This window comes from Pelobates fuscus, chromosome 1 (assembly GCF_036172605.1).
Source record: "Pelobates fuscus isolate aPelFus1 chromosome 1, aPelFus1.pri, whole genome shotgun sequence".
Lineage (NCBI taxonomy): Eukaryota > Metazoa > Chordata > Amphibia > Anura > Pelobatidae > Pelobates > Pelobates fuscus.
In genome coordinates, this window is record NC_086317.1 from 120,856,054 (window position 1) to 120,874,949 (window position 18,896).

Sequence of the window (18,896 nt, forward strand, 5' to 3'; positions counted from 1 at the left end):
AACTTAGAAGGTTGAAACAATTGTCTGGAGTTTCCGTATCTCCAGTGCAGAGGGAACTTGCTGGCCTTTCGGATCTGGACTGCCCATAAGGGCGGGACCAGTCTGATATGCTTTAGATATGTTCTCATTGTAATGGCACAAGTTGAGCTAAAACTAGCTTGAGATCTGAGCGGGGACCCACCGAAGGGCAGGTTAATTGAGCGGTTGTCCGTTCTCACCTCTCTTGCTACCTATTTTTTCTCTCCAAAAGATGTTAGTTTAGACAACTCTACGAGTTGTTTTTTCAAAACTTAAACCACAGTATTCAGGTTTAATTGCCGTGTTAGCACTTTGAGGAAAAAAAAGTTAGCATGTATTGCGGTTTGGGCACTCTGGATCAAAAAGGTTCGCCATCACTGCTCTAGAACATGAACAGGTCATTTGACTAGCTCAAGTTAAAAAATAAAATGTCAACTCCCACGATGTTACCTCCCTAAGCGCAGTCATTTACATGATCCTCAAAAAACACATTTATAATACAGTGATATCAGCCATCATAGTAAGGCAAACGTGCTCTGTTAGCTCCTCGGCAAAAAACAATTTACAATTTATTTTTTACATATATCAATTTCAATTTTAAACAAAGATAGAATAAACTCACTTTCCAGCTAGCTTAGCAAGTTCACACCAGTCCCTTCTGACAATATCAAGACCTTTGAGCTCCTGCTTAGTTACATATTTTCCATCCCCAGTGGGCTCCACAGTGAGAGCTGCATATTTCTTCTTCTTCAGAAGTAGAAGAGATTTAAAGACGCCGTCTATATCAATCTCCAGCAGTTTGTAAGATTTGTTTATCTCACTTTTAACCTGAGAATGAGAAGAATATGTAGATTTATTTCTGCATTTTATTGTCATATATGTTGATCAGAAGCCATACATAAACTGGCTAGTTTAAAAAACAAGTCATTTCAGCAGACAAGTCTCAACTTGAATTCTGATCATTGTAGTTGATGGTTTATTTATCCAATATGACAAACAGTTTTTGTGAATTCTAAATTTGGTATTAATATTAAGCATTAAAAAAAATATATATTTTTATTGCATACATACCGTATATTGATTCAAAACAATACAAAAACATTTATTGGAGTCTCAATAGCAACACTCTTAACCTCAGCAAGTCAACTTGTAGTTACTGACCTTGTTTCCAAGCTTAAAAACTTCTTCCAAATTGTTACAGTTAGTGTTGATCATGATGGAATCGGTATCACCATAGATCACTTCAAGATTCATCTGTCAAAAAGAAAAACAAATAAGATAGATATTTTACATAACCATGCAGAGTTACATTTTCGCAGAACTGTGCAAAGAATTTTAAAGGCCAGTAAACATGACAGAAACCAAAAATAAACGTCCTTGAGGACCATCAAATACAGGAAAAACACAGCATTATTTCTGGTTTGTTACAAGTCTCTGGACCTTCAACCTTTTAAAATAAAAGAAGATACATTCTGACCAAAGGGACAATATTAACTCTTCTAGTCAAGGACAAAACTGTTTTTTTTTTTAAAATAGTAATAGGCAATCTTTGACTCTCCAGATGATGTTTATCTTAAAGGACCACTCTAGGCACCCAGACCACTTCAGCTTAATGAAGTGGTATGGGTGCCAGGTCCAGCTAGGGTTAACTAATTTTTTTATAAACATAGCAGTTTCAGAGAAACTGCTATGTTTATCAATTAGTTAAGCCTTCCCCTATTTCCTCTAGTGGCTGTCTCACTGACAGCCGCTAGAGGCGCTTGCGTGATTCTCACTGTGAAAATCACAGTGAGAGCACGCAAGCGTCCATAGGAAAGCATTATGAATGCTTTCCTATGCGACCGGCTGAATGCGCGCGCAGCTCTTGCCGCGCGTGCGCATTCAGCCGACGGGGAGGAACGGAGGCGGAGAGGAGGAGGAGAGCTCCCCGCCCAGCGCTGGAAAAAGGTAAGTTTTAACCCTTTTCCCCTTTCCAGAGCCGGGCGGGAGGGGGTCCCTGAGGGTGGGGGCACCCTCAGGGCACTCTAGTGCCAGGAAAACGAGTATGCTTTCCTGGCACTAGAGTGGTCCTTTAATGCTAGCAATGAATCAGGGGATTTGTAATGCGCCACCATCTGGAGTCCCAAAGGTTACCTAATCCAGGTCTAGATAAATTCTGAAAATTTCTAGCTGATTTAGGTGACTGTTCTTTACTTGAGAACATCTTGGAATGAGAATTTGAGTATAAAACCTTATGCCTACTTTCCTTGCGTGCTATACGGAGGTACATATTTAACATAAAAGCCAGGTACAGATGAGATGTGCCAGAACGGTACAATCATATTCAGTTTAAAAGTTTGCATATTTGCATTCCCAGGAGACAACTGGTGGACCATACTCTTGTAAAGCAGGCTTTACAGTTTGATCTACGACTATCAAACTACATTAATATGTTTAGGTCATAAAGTTTCAGTTCACCAGACAAGATAAGTTCTTGGTCACGACATCCTACTTGCATAATCTAGCATTTGCATCACTTACGTCTGTCAAACCACACACAATGCAATTAGTAATATAAACAGCGAGTTACCACTCACTCACAATGCTGGCATTTTTTTTTAGTTAAGTAAAGCTACCTTTATCAAGTATTGAAAGGAAATAGATTTTTTTTTTTTTTAAATTACCGTATATACTCGAGTATAAGCCGACCCGAATATAAGCCGAGGCCCCTAATTTTTCCCCAAAAAACTGGGAAAACTTATTGACTCGAGTATAAGACTAGGGTTGGAAATGCAGCAGCTACTGGTAAATTTCTAAATAAAATTAGATCCTAAAAAAAATATATTAATTGAATATTTATTTACAGTGTGTGTATAAAGAATGCAGCGTGTGCGTATGAGTGCAGCGTGTGCGTATGAGTGCAGCGTGTGCGTATGAGTGCAGCGTGTGCGTATGAGTGCAGCGTGTGCGTATGAGTGCAGCGTGTGCGTATGAGTGCAGCGTGTGCGTATGAGTGCAGCGTGTGCGTATGAGTGCAGCGTGTGCGTATGAGTGCAGCGTGTGTGTGAATGAGTGCAGCGTGTGCGTATGAGTGCAGCGTGTGTGTGAATGAGTGCAGCGTGTGTGTGAATGAATGCAGCGTGTGTGTGTATGAGTGCAGTGCCGGTGCAAGGATATTTGCCCCCCCCCCCATATGTCCTGACCTCCCCTCCTCCTCCCTCAGTGGTCCTGACTCACCCCTCCCCTAGTGGTCCTTCCCCTCCCCTAGTGGTCCTTACTTCCCCCTCCCCTCCCCTAGTGGTCCTTATCCCCCCCTCCCCTCCCCTAGTGGTCCTTATCCCCCCCTCCCCTAGTGGTCCTTATCCCCCTCCCTCCCATAGTGGTCCTTATCCCCCCCCTCCCTCCCTCCCATAGTGGTCCTTATCCCCCCCCTCCCTCCCTCCCATAGTGGTCCTTATCCCCCCTCCCTCCCATAGTGGTCCTTATACCCCCCCCCCTCCCACAGTGGTCCTTATACCCCCCCCCCCTCCCACAGTGGTCCTTATACCCCCCCCCCCCCCCCTCCCACAGTGGTCCTTATACCCCCCCCCCCTCCCACAGTGGTCCTTATACCCCCTTTTTTATTATTATTATTTTTTATTATTATTTCTTATTTTATTTATATTTTTATTTATTTTTCGTCCCCCCTCCCTGCTTGATACATGGCAGGGAGGGGGGCTCTCCTTCCCTGGTGGTCCAGTGGCAGTTCAGTGGGGGGGAGAGGGGGGCTGGCAGAGCTGTAACTTACCTGTTCTGCAGCTCCTGTCAGCTCTCTCCTCCTCTGCGCCGTCCGTGCAGCTCCTTCTATCAGCTCACACTGTAAGTCTCGCGAGAGCCGCGGCTCTCGCGAGATTTACACTGGGAGCTGACCGAGGTGCTGAACGGACGGCGCAGAGGAGGAGAGAGCTGACAGGAGCTGCAGAACAGGTAAGTTACAGCTCTGCCAGCCCCCCTCTCCCCCAGTCTGTATTATGGCAATGTAAATTGCCATAACACAGACCTTGACTCGAGTATAAGCCGAGTTGGGGTTTTTCAGCCCAAAAAATGGGCTGAAAAACTCGGCTTATACTCGAGTATATACGGTACTTTTATCCCGATAACAATTTCTCATGCGTTTAAAAGCCCTGAAGGAGACATGAAAACAATTGTGCTTCTCATGCTGCTAAATTTGGAGACACGTTCTCAATACTTCCAGGCAGGAAAAAAAACAAAACCTCTGCCGGACAGAGTATGGAGTTTAATTAACATCTATGTAGTGACACAGCTCAACCAGGCTCCACTCAATTACTTTTGAAGGCATACGATTTTAGAATAAATATATATATATATATATATATATATATATATATATATATATATATATATATATATATATATATATATATATATATATATATATATATATATATATATATATATATATATATATATATATATATATATATATATATATATATATATATAGGCCTGTAGAGTTATGGAAGTATAAATACACAGGCTGCCCTTTCCTCTGGGCTGAGACTGTCCGGTTCTGTACAGAACCATCTACTTCCGGTTCAAAGGTCATCAACACAAACTGTCTAACGTCCAGACAAACTGGTCAAGGCCTAGTGTGGCCCACGCAAGTATTACTATTACCTGTTTTAATTAAGCTGGAAATACCTTTAAATCCAATGGAAGTGATGTTGTGTAGATAAGTATAGGTATATAGACACTGCTTCTTTGCTTTCATGGTTTATTTAAAAAAACCTTTGCAAGCTCTGCATTTTTCAAAGTGAAATTAATTATTTAATTTCTGCCTTGATGAAAACCATTTACAGTGGATTATAATGTAAACATGAGAATTACTGCACTATTACCTCAGGAAGATAAAAGCAAGGCAAGGGACTAAAATAAATAGGTGGCTCTATCTTCATTCTCAAATCATATTTTTTTTTGCTCACTTTCATAAAAAATATAAAGATGGACTTTTGTTCCCCAAAGAGAATGGGGTGAAGAAAAAACAAAAAAAATCTTATATCAAACTGTAATTCAAATAAGCACTTTTCCAAGTTTCATAAAATGCTACATTAATACACAGTATGTTAGGGCTCCAGGCACATTAAAACCATAACTTAAATAAGCATAAAAATAAAATAAAATAAAAAAACAAGCACTTTGCTACATATTTGATATTTGTTTTTTGCAAAGAATAAATTAATAAATCTCGAGGTTGGCCATATTTAAGAATTATCTTTACGATACTTTTTATTTTGAGATAGAGTTGGAAAGATAAGATACTCAAAATAGTATATACACTTGCGTAGCCAGACTTTTCGTGCGGATGTAATTTTAGTGTTTTGCCCATTGCAGCTTCTAATTAAACAAAGGAAAACTCCCAAAACCAAACAGAGGAGGGAAAAACATGGTCTTCTATAACCGCTATCAGGAGTCAAAACCCATACTGAAGTGCATATTTTATGTACAGAACAGTATAAAACGCTGAAACTATTTAGCCGACAATGAAGGGAGCCAGAAAAACAATCATAATAAACACAACACTGCAGCTCGTACAATATAGCAGAACTGCAAGTAAACTCTAATTAACACTGTTGCTAATTTGCTGGAAAGACTTGCATGCAGGCTTCAAGCAGCGCTCCATCATATCTGTGTTAGAGAAAGAATGAAGCTATAATCCATTAGGAAGGATTACATTGGTAAATAGGCATCCAAAGAGAAAACACTTTCTGGTTTGTTTGGGTTACAGTTTCGTAAAACACATCAACTTCGCCAGGTGTGGCCTTTTTTGTTTTGTATGTTTGTTTTTCTTTTGTACATTAAAAAGGCAAGCAGTATAATAACGGAAACAAAAAAAGGCAACATCACTCACCTTCTGTACCATCTCTTTGGTATGCAGCAGAATCTAGGGATAGAAAAGCAGACATTTAGATAATTCCTGGATGTACAGATTACGGTGAATTCTGATATAGCATAGCAATATATGTTAATACATTGGATCAAGTGGCACTATGCCAGCATTTAATCAATTCTCGTCATCACATTTATATTAAAGTAGAACCCAGCATTTACACCTTCTCTTATGATTTCAATCTTAATTGGTGTTATCACTACATGGAAACCCTCTCTTTTTTTATTATAAAATGTAAATAGGCTAGTTCCCATTTGCTCTATTAGTTTCAATTAAAGCAGCATGACAGGTTTGCCGACTCTCAGATGTAAAAGTTAATTAGGGAGTATAAATGCACACTACCTGAAGAGCATTAGCTACCCAAAGCCATTCACAAACATTAAGAGGACAGAGATCTGTGTTCGAGTCAAGCCTGAGAATAAGGCAATCAAGCCGGGCAGAAACCGTATAGCCATCACACGTTTAGTGTCAAAAAAGAACTGTTAAAACTAATTGTTCATTCTGTTAGAAAATATATTTTAACAGATTCTGGAGTCTATTCACTAAATGTTGATTTGTCAACATAACTACAAACATTTAGGCCATAAATGTTGCAGTTACGTTGGCAGATCAACATTTAGGGTACGTTAGAATCAAGCTTGTGGCTGTATGAAGTGGTGGAGAAATCTCTGCTATTTCAGACTACATTGGTTTTTCAAATTGTGCTCAGGAACAGAAGTCATTTTTCCTTTTAATCGGGGTTATTCACTAAACAAGGATTGCTGTAAATAAAAGTTGAAAGTGAATTTCAAATTTAAAGGAACAATGTAGGCTAGGGATGGCAAACCTGTGGCACTCCGAGCCCTCCCTATGGGCATGCAGCCATAGCTCACCAGGGACGGGGGCCACTGGTCTTATCTAGTTTTTTCTCTGTGTTTATCCACTGAAGGACCTGAGGGGCTTTCCTTCGTTTGGGTTGCTGCCTACCTCTACTAAGTGTGGGTTAATTAGCGCTGAATTCTTTCCCTTTTCAGTAGTGGCATATGTCTTGGAGTTCTGGCATGGAAACATTCTGTATTTAGTAAGCACCTTATTATGCTCAGTGAAACCTCAGTGCCTGTTGCCACCAAGTCATGCTGCATGTCTTTTGCAGTCACTCGTGGGTTTTTCACAACTTGTCTTCTCAGAAATCTGATTGCATAGCTTCCTTTTTCTTCCCCATTTGGGTAGTGTAACCACGGTGTACTATGGGAAAGCATTGTGATTAGCGGGTATCATCAAATTTGATGATGTTAGCCAAGAAAGATAGAGGGCAGAGCCAGCGCCGATGAACCCACGCGGCACTGGACATAATGTGAGTTTTTACTATATTTAAGGAGAGGCCAGGGGTGCTAAATAGTGTGGAATACACATTTGTGTTCCTGACCTTAAAGTGTTCCTTTAAATCAAATCACACTGCCAGATGTCATTTTAGACTTTGAGCGAAGCAGGTCCAATTTAAGACCACAATCATGGAGTGAAATGTAGCTTTTAGCTTAAGGTTAAAGTCAAGCTAAAAACTTGGGGGGTTGGGAGGTGTAATGAAGAGGTGGGCGACTTTTTTTTCCTCCTCTTCTGAAAAGAACATTGCAAACAAAACAAAATAAAACAAAAAAAAGCTCTAAATGACAGCGCAGCTGCCGCTAAAGAACTCAAACAAAGGAAATGTAGATAATTGTCTAATAAGAATTTCATAAAACATTTAGCCAGAAACAAACATTTTCTTTCCACTTATTCTCATTTAAAGCTCTTGTAGTCTTCTTGCTACAAGTGCCTTCTATAAAATATATACGTCACCCTTATTAGTAGGTAGGCTTTGAGCTTTTTCCTGTGTCTAATTTGAAGCATTGTTACTCACTGGATGTTGTGCAGATTGATTTATTCAAGAGAACCATATGGGACTGATTGCAAAACAAATCATCACATTCAAAACTATTTATGCTCTGACAAACACCAACATCGTGCCATTTGCTCCATTGTTTCTGTGTGATATGCCATTTGCACAATCAAAAAGACTGCTTTTTTTTTCTTTTTAAAACATCAAATCTGAAGCACAGTATGCTGAGAGCGCAAAAGGTGAGGCTTGTACTGATCTGTAAACTATCTGAGGGGTTTATATACTGTAATATGTCCACACAACTAAACTGCAAATGCCACTAGACGGTCAGCCTTAGAACGCAATTTGGCAACAAATAACCTAAGTTGTTTTAAACCGTAATTATTTACTGAATTTACTGTACACAACTGGTAGTGAGGTTAATCATTTGAATATCCCTGCCCATATTCCCTAGCTGTAACGTGAGCATTACATGTGACAAATCTGTTGAAACAGGTCTGCTGAATGTACGGTGTAATGTTAAAATCACTTTACTGACCTTGATGATCATGACAGATCAGTGCAAACATCACTGTTAAATGCCACTAAACTGTGACCATGTTTTCTAAAGGACTTAACCTGCAGTTCTTGTACGAGCCACTTACAGATTCTTTTTGTAAGTAAAACACATTTTTTAACACTGTCTAAAGAGCATGAAATCATTATAATGAGAAAATAGACATAGTTGTATAAGTAATAGAGAACCTGACCATAACTACAGTCCTTCTGTATAATGCCACTAATGTTTGCTTCTGGCATATAGATTAGTTCCATGGCAGTTTTTACATTCTATTAGAGATCGACTTAAAAAGCCTTGATATCCATCTTCACATTTGTCAGGAAACTGGGTTGAAAGTGGGAATTTGAGGTGTTACTAATGGTTTTTAGGGGGAACTCTACACACTATGTATGTTTTCCAATGACTACATGGTTATATTCCACAAATAGCACTACATTACAATGTTGCATTACAGCAACTGTGTTAAAAAAAAAAAAAAACATAAAAAGTATATAGACACTTCGTACTTTGATACTGTGGGTTGCCTTCAAACATGTTGTGCTTGCAAATCTGGATCCAGCAATTTTTGACCAGTATTCTTGTTCAAGCAAAACCATAGTAAAACCAATTTACACGCAGCTATTACCAAATTTGGACTCATACCGGTAAAGCACTTAATTGTACAGTGGGCAGTCTATGATGTTTATAGACAAACATATGCACTATTTCATTTGGAGCACCTAAATCAGAAAAGAAAAACCCACCCATAAATATACAAAAGTTCCAATTTAATGTACACCGAGCCAAAATGTGATTTAATATGCCACATAAATGTTTGACTAATAACCTTGTTTTAATCTTGTTCTGTTGCAGCACCCTCCTCAGAAACAGCTGAGCGCAAGTTAAACGAACACTATAGGCACCCAGAACACTTCATCTCATTGAAGTGGTCTGGGTGAAGTGTTCCTGTTTCCTTAACCCTGCAATAGAAAACACTGTTGTTTTTAAAGAAACTAATGCTTATAATGCCTCTAGTTGCTGTCTACCAGACAGTCACTAGAGGCGCTTTCTGCAGTTTCACGGAGTTTCCAGCGTCTAGAAAATCCCAATAGGAAAACATTGAAGAAATGATTTCCTATGGGGAATGCCAAATGCACATGATTTGCTTGTAATGCATGCACAATAGTAACCCCCCTATCGGTTGATTTCATTGGGATTTACGTAAATGTAAAAAGGTGTATGGTTTTAAGCATTTTATATGATTGGGAGGGAGTGGCAAAGAGCACTACAAGTGTTTTATATTCCTACTACACTATAGTTTTACTTACAGACAGAACTCCTATGTATAAAGTGAAATCCTATTTCCTTTGCAGTAAAAAGGTGACCCCCCCCCCAAAATACAATCCAAATCAATGATTTTTGCAGCTTCAAAAGGTCCTACAAGTGATAATCAGTTGACAAAGGGAGTATAATAGCAAATCCTATCAATTAATTACAAGTATTTACACATAATACCACACACTTGACCAGTCAAACTGATCGTGAATGGTCCCATAACCCAAGAAAGAGGCTGCTATAGCAATTAGTATAGCACCAAATACAGGGTAGATTTTCAAGACGACAGACGTAGCTAATTCCAATCAACCTGACAGTGGATCATTTGGATGTGGCAACAGTTCACACACAAAGGGGTTAGAAAAGGCTTACTAGCTTCAGTAATGAGCCATGTCTGCAGTTCTCATTTCACAGCAACACCTGCATATTTATCATTTAACCATCAACTGGATGATGGAATTATTTCACCCCACCTCTCATTCACACGCATTTCTGTGGCAACTTTAACAGAAAAAAAAATAAAAATTATAATTATAATATATATATATATATATATATAAACTTTAGGCTTAATTTTTTTTCATCCTTAACAAAGTACAGCTGTTGAGAATAATTGTTCAAGATCTTACCCTGTAATGTCAACTGCAGCAGAACAAAGAGTATTTAATTAGCAAATCTATTCAGTAATTCAACACCTATTATATCAAATGCCTTCGTGATTTTATTCAGGATAATTGGCTAAGAGGGTTATTACTGACATTCAGATGGAATTTAAAATTCCTCCACGAGTCGAGTCATAATAGCAGTAATGATCTTCCCAATCAGGAGATTGTGTGTCACACAAGGCTCTCCGACATTGCAGCAGAGCCCATTTCCTGACTTCTTAATTCCTGGCCTCAGCTCAGTAAGGGCTCTTCATGCCGATATTTCAATCGTTGATGCAGTTTTAATGGGACTCTATTAAGACACGCAGAACAAAAAAGGCGACTTTTTTTCTCACCCCCTCCCCACCACCCTGTGCGTGCGTGTTAAAGAGTGACAGCGCTGCCGTCATATCAATCAGCCCTGAGCTTCTGATAGCAGCAATAAAGGTCTGTGCGGCTGGGGTGGGAGGGATCACTGTAATTAAAAAAAAAAAAACAGGCTTATGCATGCGCTTCCACACCACCCTTTGGCAAATAACAAAAAGGATTTGCAACGGTAATAAACCCCCTCCCCACAAAAAAAATTATTTAAAAACCCACACAAAAATATAATGCATATTCGAATACACTTCCAATTAAAACATCTGTGTAGATTATTAAAAGATCATATATACACACACACGTTACATGTGAATTTTATTAAACATGGTGCAAAGTACAGGTAAAAGATTTTAACATCTGGGGGGCAGGGGGAGAGGAATGCCTTTAGTCTGCAAGGAACACTAGCATTAGGAATATAAACATCCTCTGTTGGCTTGCCCTTGGTGCTGTCAAGATCTCCTCCTCCTGCAACGTCATGGCACTGGTGGAACCTAATGAGCTTGCAGGGTGAGTGTCGCGATAGTACACAAGCTACCTCAGAGTAAAACTTTGAATCAATACTTTCACATGAGGAATTTGAAGATGTTAGAAGTCTGATGAAAAGTGTGAGAATGTCCATTGTAGTTTAACACAGTAAAATGCTTTCTAAAATTAATAGTTAGAAACAATTTTCTAATGATAATAAGTTATTTAACCAGGAAAGGTACATTCCGATTATGCTGGTTTCCAAGTACATCCTGGATGACTTCAATAGATAAATTATTTGGACAGTTTTTCTAACGTATTGAATAATTTGGAAAACTAAATCAAGGCTAGTTTAGATTCACACAGTAGCTACTAGGAGAAACACTGATCAGACTACAGCTTTTAGCTATGTGACAAGTTCAAGAAGTGAGCTGATGAAGTAGAAACGGTTTCACACTGTAGCTTCTGTTACGGAACAAATACAGGATATAAGCCACTGTAAGCGGAGGAAGTCTACATGATGACTTGCCCGACAACACAAAACAACCTAAACGGTGACTTCAAGCATCAAAATCACTTAGCCCGCTGTAGTGGTTTGGATGCCATGGCCTCATTGCCAGTTAATGTTTAGCAACAGTTTGTCCCCGTATCTGGGTCCCCGCTGGGCTCCAAGACTTTTTCAACACGGTTGACTTGCTTCCGGCTTCTGCATGCCTCCCACGGCCCAGATTTTAGCAGGACAGTCCCAATATTTGGGTCCTGTCCCACCATAATTCCCAGCTTTTCTACACAACAGGAAACTGTCCCCAACATTATTTGCATGAGCGCATCACAAGATGTGCTCATGCTAGGATTAGAGCACTAAGACATGGGCGGACCTTCCCCCTTTGGTAGGCAGAGCTTGTGACTCAATTACATTACCAGCCCGCCCTCCTACTAGCGTCCCGATTCTCAGAATGCCAAGGTTCAGGTGTATGCACCAATTTCATTCAAGTTTTGGGTTTTTATTGTTGCTTCAAAAATACATATTTTGCTGTTCATTATGTATTACTATAATATAAAAAAAATTAAAAAAAATCAGCTATATTTTCTGATTACAGAATGACAACTAGCATACCGTTGTCAAGTTTTTGTGAAAATAGGGGGCTAAATTTATAACTTGACCACTGCCGTTTTTCAATAAATTGGCATACTGACAATGGGTCTATAGTTCATTTGAGGCATTTTAGGAGCTTACATATTTAAATTACTCCATAAATGCATACCATCTGCAAATGTGGACACCACAGATTGTCACGTGAAATATTTGAGCTTTATTATGTGTCTTGTTTCATGATTTCCCCCAACCCCCCCACCCCCAAGTTTGTGGTATTAAATATTTACATTTTTACACACTCATTTTTACTGCTTATTTATTTTTTTAAATCTCAAGTGTACCATTGTAATACAATAACCTTAACTATACACAGCAATATCTGCTGAGCACAATACCACATATGTATACCTTTGCAAAGTTTCAATCCGAATCCTCTCCAAAAAGACCTAAACTAAAGCTTAATTTTAAACTAAATCATAATCCTAAACCTTACCCCTAATCCTATGCATAACCCTAATCATACCCTTAATACTAATCCACACAATAGTGTTAGGATTCCTTTCACTGTCAGAGGAATTCCATTGGTCATTTGCGCAAAGGGATTCCCTTGCAAGGCTTAATCTGATTCCTAGTCCTAAACCAACAAAAACATAATCCTGATGCTACAGGTTTCCCTTTGCTAATATCAGCACTAATATTAGCAAAGGGAATTCTAAGCTAAAACAGAATAGAATAGTCTGCTGCTGCCATCTACTGGATTTCTGTTAGAATGGCAGGGGAATCCCTGTCACACTGGATTTTTGTCAGAATGGCAGGGGAATCCATGTCCTGCTAAATTTGGTATTACCTTGGATTGGTGCTGGGCAACTGGCAAAGCTCAAACCTTATCCAAATGGCATGGGGTATGCAGGAAGACCCTGTAGGGGTCTGATCAGACCCCGATAGTCTTACACAGAGTTGCAATGCAAGAATCACTGTGGCTGAGCGTGATCACTCAGCCAAAGTGATTTCAATTGATTTCAGGGGCTGTATGCAGCACTAACTTTGCAACATGGCTTGTAGCTTGAGAAAATACTATTCACAGTTCATTGAGTGCAACTGGTGCAAATTTAACTAAATCAGGCTCTTTAGCCATTTATTGCTGCACACGATCATAAACAAGGAAACTATTTTCTATTAGGAGTGTGGGAAAGAAGATATCTGCATGTATACCAGTACACTGAAAGGCACACATACTTTCTGGATTACTGATCTAATACACAGCTACCTTATTTTCCTTTTCACATGAGGCCAGTTGGCTCAAGTTAAAATCATGTGCGTCACAGAGATGTCAATACAAAGATTGTGTGCAGTAGTCATGCAGCTGCCTATAGGAACAGTGATATTTTAGCCTTAGACTTATTTAAGCATCAGATGTAAAAAAAAAAACACTTTTTTTTTTTTTAAACCAACTTTAACAATATGTACTTAACAGGAAGGCATATATACGCTAACAACTCCTTAGGGAATAGTGAATTTGGGCATGGATTAAAGTAACAGTCCACATACCATAACCACGAGTGAAAGCATTTTAAACCAGTTTGACTTCTCAAATGGGTTCCTAACCAGAAACTCCTATTCGCTCATTGACTGAGAATGATAAGCTGACTACAGTGCTTAGATCTGGAGAGCCAACGTAACTTCCTACTTAAAAACTTCTGGCTCTCAGTCAATGATAGTGGAGGTGTGGAGCAGCTGGGTGAACCCCAAGTAAGAAGTCAAACCGTTAAAGAGGTTTTGACTATTTACAATGTGGGAGGGAGGCACTAGGGCAGTCGTTTCACCATAACTACTACAGCGTACAAGTTTCTAGATACATTGTTTTTGCACACTGAAACCTGGGGCAGCAAAACTACTTAGAAGATGCCTACTGAATTACACACTGTCCTCTCTTGCTATCAGAAGGAAACAAATTAATTGCTTTCTACAAACAGTAAATTACTTTCTGTTCACACTAACATTTTTTATAGGTTTATGAATTGTAGATGTGTTTTGTTGTCCATTGTAGTAATAATAACAGAAAAGCTACAATTTCTGGGGAAATTGTGTGAAGTGTTCTTGCCTCCACCAGTAGTCTACAACTGGAGTGGGCGGAGTAACTGGTTGGAGTTGCTGGAGTAAGTGTGGAAAGGTTGGAGTGTGGTTCACTCACTCTACAGCAGAGAAGAACTTTCAAATCCCTCGAACATTCCACCAACTGCCAACAGGAACTAATAGATTTCAAATAGAGCAGAGAAAAGCGGTTAAAAACAAACTGCTCCAAATTGCTCACTTCACTGGCGGTTGCCATCTTCAGTATGTCTCTTTAATATTAAAAATGAGGGCACAATCTCAGTTTAGATATTGCCCTTCAAATTTGAGGTGGCTAGAGTGGAGTTTCAATGAATGTCAATGGATGGCATGAGTTGCAAACAAATGGTCAAATTGTGAAAACTATCAGGACTATGGCTTAGCTGTGGACATTTCTAGTGGCAGCAGGGATAGCTGAACATTTTGATATAAGATTTGTGTAGGTGGGCTTGAAAATGAGGGAGTGGTGGCAGTTTAGAACTCATGTCCTGATTTTTCAGCGTTTGCCATCTCCCACTCTAGTTTTGAACATTTTGCCATTCATTCCTATGGGACCAATTTCGCCACAAAAACAACGATATTTTGTGAACCATTCGGCAAAACGTTCCACAAAGTTAGCACACCAATGGGGAACAATACGCACGTTTCAGTATATTACGGTCTATGTAGTGTAAAAACTGTGTGAGGATTTAGGGTGGTAAATTTGGCTATAATAAGAATAATAATATATAACACTTAATAAGTGGCATTTACACAGGTTGGGCCTGCCTAGTAAATATTAGGGACAGACTGATTAATGATTCTGCAGATTATTAGACCCGATATTTGTCATATTTTTCATAATTGACCAATATCATCAATAAACTCACCTCTCCCAGTCACCACATGACGTCTTCAGCATCCGGAAACTCCAGTCGCCAGTGAATGAGGCGCCATGTTGCACTCCCTGTGAGTCCCCAAATAAGGGGCTCAGCTGAAGGCAGTGAGGGGAGACATTGAGTAATCTACTGTAATGTACTGCAGGCTGGATGCCCGAGCATGATAGGCAAACACACAATTAGCAACAGCTCTGTATATACCGGGATCTCACTTATCCCTGCATGTACTGACTGCCTGAGAGTGAAAGGAGTGTGATTACTGTCTGCAAGTTCAGTTTATGTCAGACTTGTGTAGAAATTGTGTTGCTTTTTCAAAACTTCAAATGTACAGAATGTTGGCTCCAGTGATTAGCAAATCGGCCCAAAAAGTGACAGAATCTGTATCGGCATCGGCTCTGGAAATTAGTTTTCCCCAGAATTAAGTGATATATGTACTGGCATTGTTATAAAATTACTTTTGCACTTTTTCAAACCATCAGTACAAGATTTTAATCCACACCCGAAATAAGTGATCTGTCTGGGATGTACTTGTGGAGTCTTATTTAATGAATCCATTTAATTAATCCATTTAATGAATAATCCACAGGTACATCCCAGACCTGAATAAGGTTTTAATAAAATAAAATAAAAAAAGCCATGCACACAGTTTTAATTTTAAAGGACACTCCAGGCACCATAACAAGTTCATCAGAGCTCCAGATGCCAGCTTACCTCAGGGTTTAACAAACAATTAAACCTTTAAGTCCTTAGTCAGGGCCTGTTAGCCCTGACTGGATGCTGCCAATAAGGACCTCATTGCATTAACCCCTTCAGCACCATGGGAGAGGTGCCCTGAGGGTGGGAGCACCCTCAGGGCACTATAGTGCCACGCGCACATTCAACGTGTCCATAGGAAAACATTTCTCAATGCTTTCCTACGGACGCTCTGCGTGATGGAGGTGAAATGTGCCTCCAGCGTCACAGATGCGCCTCTAGTGGCTGTCCGGAAGACAGCCACTAGAGGCTGGATTAACCCCAAATGTAAACATAGCAGGTTCTCTGAAACAGCTATGTTTGCATCTGAAGGGTTAAAACCTGAGGGAAATGGCACCCAGACCACTTCATTGAGCTGAAGTGGTCTGGGTGACTATAGTGTCCCTTTAATTTTCAGGCTGGAGTGTTCTTTCAACACCGAAAACAATTCTTTGTCTAATGTCACTTATTTGCGCTCATCACAGGTTTAACTATAGACAGCCGGCTCGTGACAATACATTTAAGGGAGATTTTGCTCCCCTCTCTCTCTCCTAAAACATAAATGCTAAGCTACAGGTGCTTTTGAATTTAGTTTCTTCAGAGAGTGTGAAAGAAAAAAAAATCCCTCTAAACTATGCCCAAGTGATTGAATTAATCACCCTTACTGACTAATTAGATTTCCTGACATCAATCGTCTCAAGTTAGTCACAGCTTTGGCCAACCTTTAACCCTGCAAGGAGCTTCTGTTTTGACAGAGAAGGCAGCTGTGGCAAACTTTTTTTTTTTTTGATCCTCTTGTAAGACAATCTTGACCACTGCCAAAAAGAAAAAAAAAATTCCATTTGGTTGACCCTTTCTACGGCAGAGATGTCTACAGGGCCAAGACTGATTAATCTTTAAGATTCCTTTCTATTTCAGTACTGAGAATACAGAGGACCTGAAATGTATCATAAAATAATCCTTTAGTGTAAGAGTCCTGCTGTGCATTCTAAAGCTAGACATTGCTGAAAAGATTTTATTCCTTCACAATGGAGGCATCAAATATGCTATGGCAAAATAGCATTGCAATCCAACACACACTATTGGCAATCTGCTCAATACACACACACACACATATATATATATATATATATATATATATATATATATATATATATATATATATATATATATATATTTATTTATATTTTAAAAACACACTACTTTAAACAATGTGTTGTCTTTCTGAAATGTAAAGAGTCAAATACAAGAATACTGCTTACTTTGAACCACCCTGTCAACCATTCCACCAGTCCCTGTGACATCTACAAGACCCATGACTAATTATGCTGCTGCTTGCTGACCCTTGGCACGCGAGTTTGCTGCTGAAAATGGCACTACTGCGTGGTACTGGCATGTTGACACCTGGGAACGGAGCACACAGGGAAGGCCAAGTATCGGATCACTTTCCTGTCAGCTGCCAAGGGAGCGGACACTTAAGCTGCTTTAAGGTCTCTCATTCTTCCATTTAAAAAAAAGGGGTTCAAGGACATGGCAGCTTGTCCCTAATAAAAATGCCAAGCAACTGTACTTGTCTTAAAAACAACAGGGTCGGCAAACATCTGAAGCAACAGCCACCCTCAGCCAGTGAAAGAAAAAAAAAATATGGATCTTAATTTAACAATGTCAAGAAGTGCCACTCAATCACTGGAGTAGTAAACTATTTGTGACAGGGATTCCCTTCAGCAGCAGTTTAACTAACATGTAACAGAGCAACATCCCTTAAATGTCACATTAGCTAACTTGATCAAAAGAAGGAATTTCAAAAGATTTGCCAATCCAGTGTCTCAGTATCCTTTAGAATTTAAGTACCACCAATATGAACCTGCTTCACAAAATACCAAATAAACTACCATACACAATAACTTTGACAAATAAAAGGACACAAGAAGAAGGAATTAACCTACCTTCCACAATATTGTAATAATTTATTTTATTTTTTTAATCAAGGGTGCCCAAATGGTAGATGCCTATCTGTTGTAAACGACAACTCCCATGATGCTTTACCAGCTTCGACAATGTCAGTTATGAAAGTTTTAGTTATAAAACATCTGGCATTTTACCATTTGGCCACTTCAGCAAATAAGCAATAATAGATTAAAAATAAATAAAATCTATATATAGAAATATATATAGGCTCCCCTCTGACAAGGAAGAGGCCAATTAGGATTGGCGTAATAAGTGCTATGCATGAGGACATCCAGGGTCACCCAAAACCCCATAGGAAAACATTATACACCGCTTTAGTATGGAAGACCTAATGCAAGCACAGCGCATGTGCTGAACCAGCCCCTTCTGCAGTGTGCCTGTGTGCGCGTGTTTTCTCCCCTGGAACTAAAGGTTTTTTTTTGGGGGGGGGGGGGGGGGGAGTTTAAAGGGAAACTTTCTTTAATGTGACTATATGTATAAGGAAGCTTTGTACAAATACAGAGCCTACAAAAACTAACTTGTGCACTGAAAATATTCTTTTAGCTATAAACTATGAATAATTATCTGCAAACATTTTTTTTTTTCCGACACAGTTTTGCTTTAACAGTTCTGCTTCACAAGATTTCAGTCAAAGAGGGCATTGAATGTATAACAGGATTCCAAAACCATGAATCCATAAACACCAAGTTTCACCTCACGTGCCAACATTTTCTTTTAAAGGGGATCCATCATTTTTCTGATACTAACTCAATTATCATTTTGAAGCATTAACGGCTGTGAGGAACACAAGAGAGTCAATTATCCGACTTAATTCTGCATCCTTTACAGAGCACTTTAAGTGCCGTACGAGTGCACACAAGCCTAATACCTTGGGTGTCATGTGCAAAGTTTGCCAAGTTGCCTACAAACGTAATAACCAGTAGGCACAACAAGTAGTTAACCCGTAGTTAA

General features: G+C 39.3%; 1 protein-coding gene across 1 annotated transcript in view; it reads right to left on the reverse strand.

The window, feature by feature from the left end:
- POLA1 (DNA polymerase alpha 1, catalytic subunit) overlaps positions 1-18,896 on the reverse strand; it is a 281,414-nt gene that overhangs the window by 174,538 nt on the left and 87,980 nt on the right. The window contains exons 27-29 of the mRNA XM_063450182.1: positions 5,906-5,938; positions 1,180-1,272; positions 641-846 (exon numbers count right to left, since the gene is read on the reverse strand). Of these exons, the coding sequence (XP_063306252.1) occupies positions 641-846; positions 1,180-1,272; positions 5,906-5,938 (332 nt within the window). The remainder of the gene's footprint in view (positions 1-640; positions 847-1,179; positions 1,273-5,905; positions 5,939-18,896) is intronic.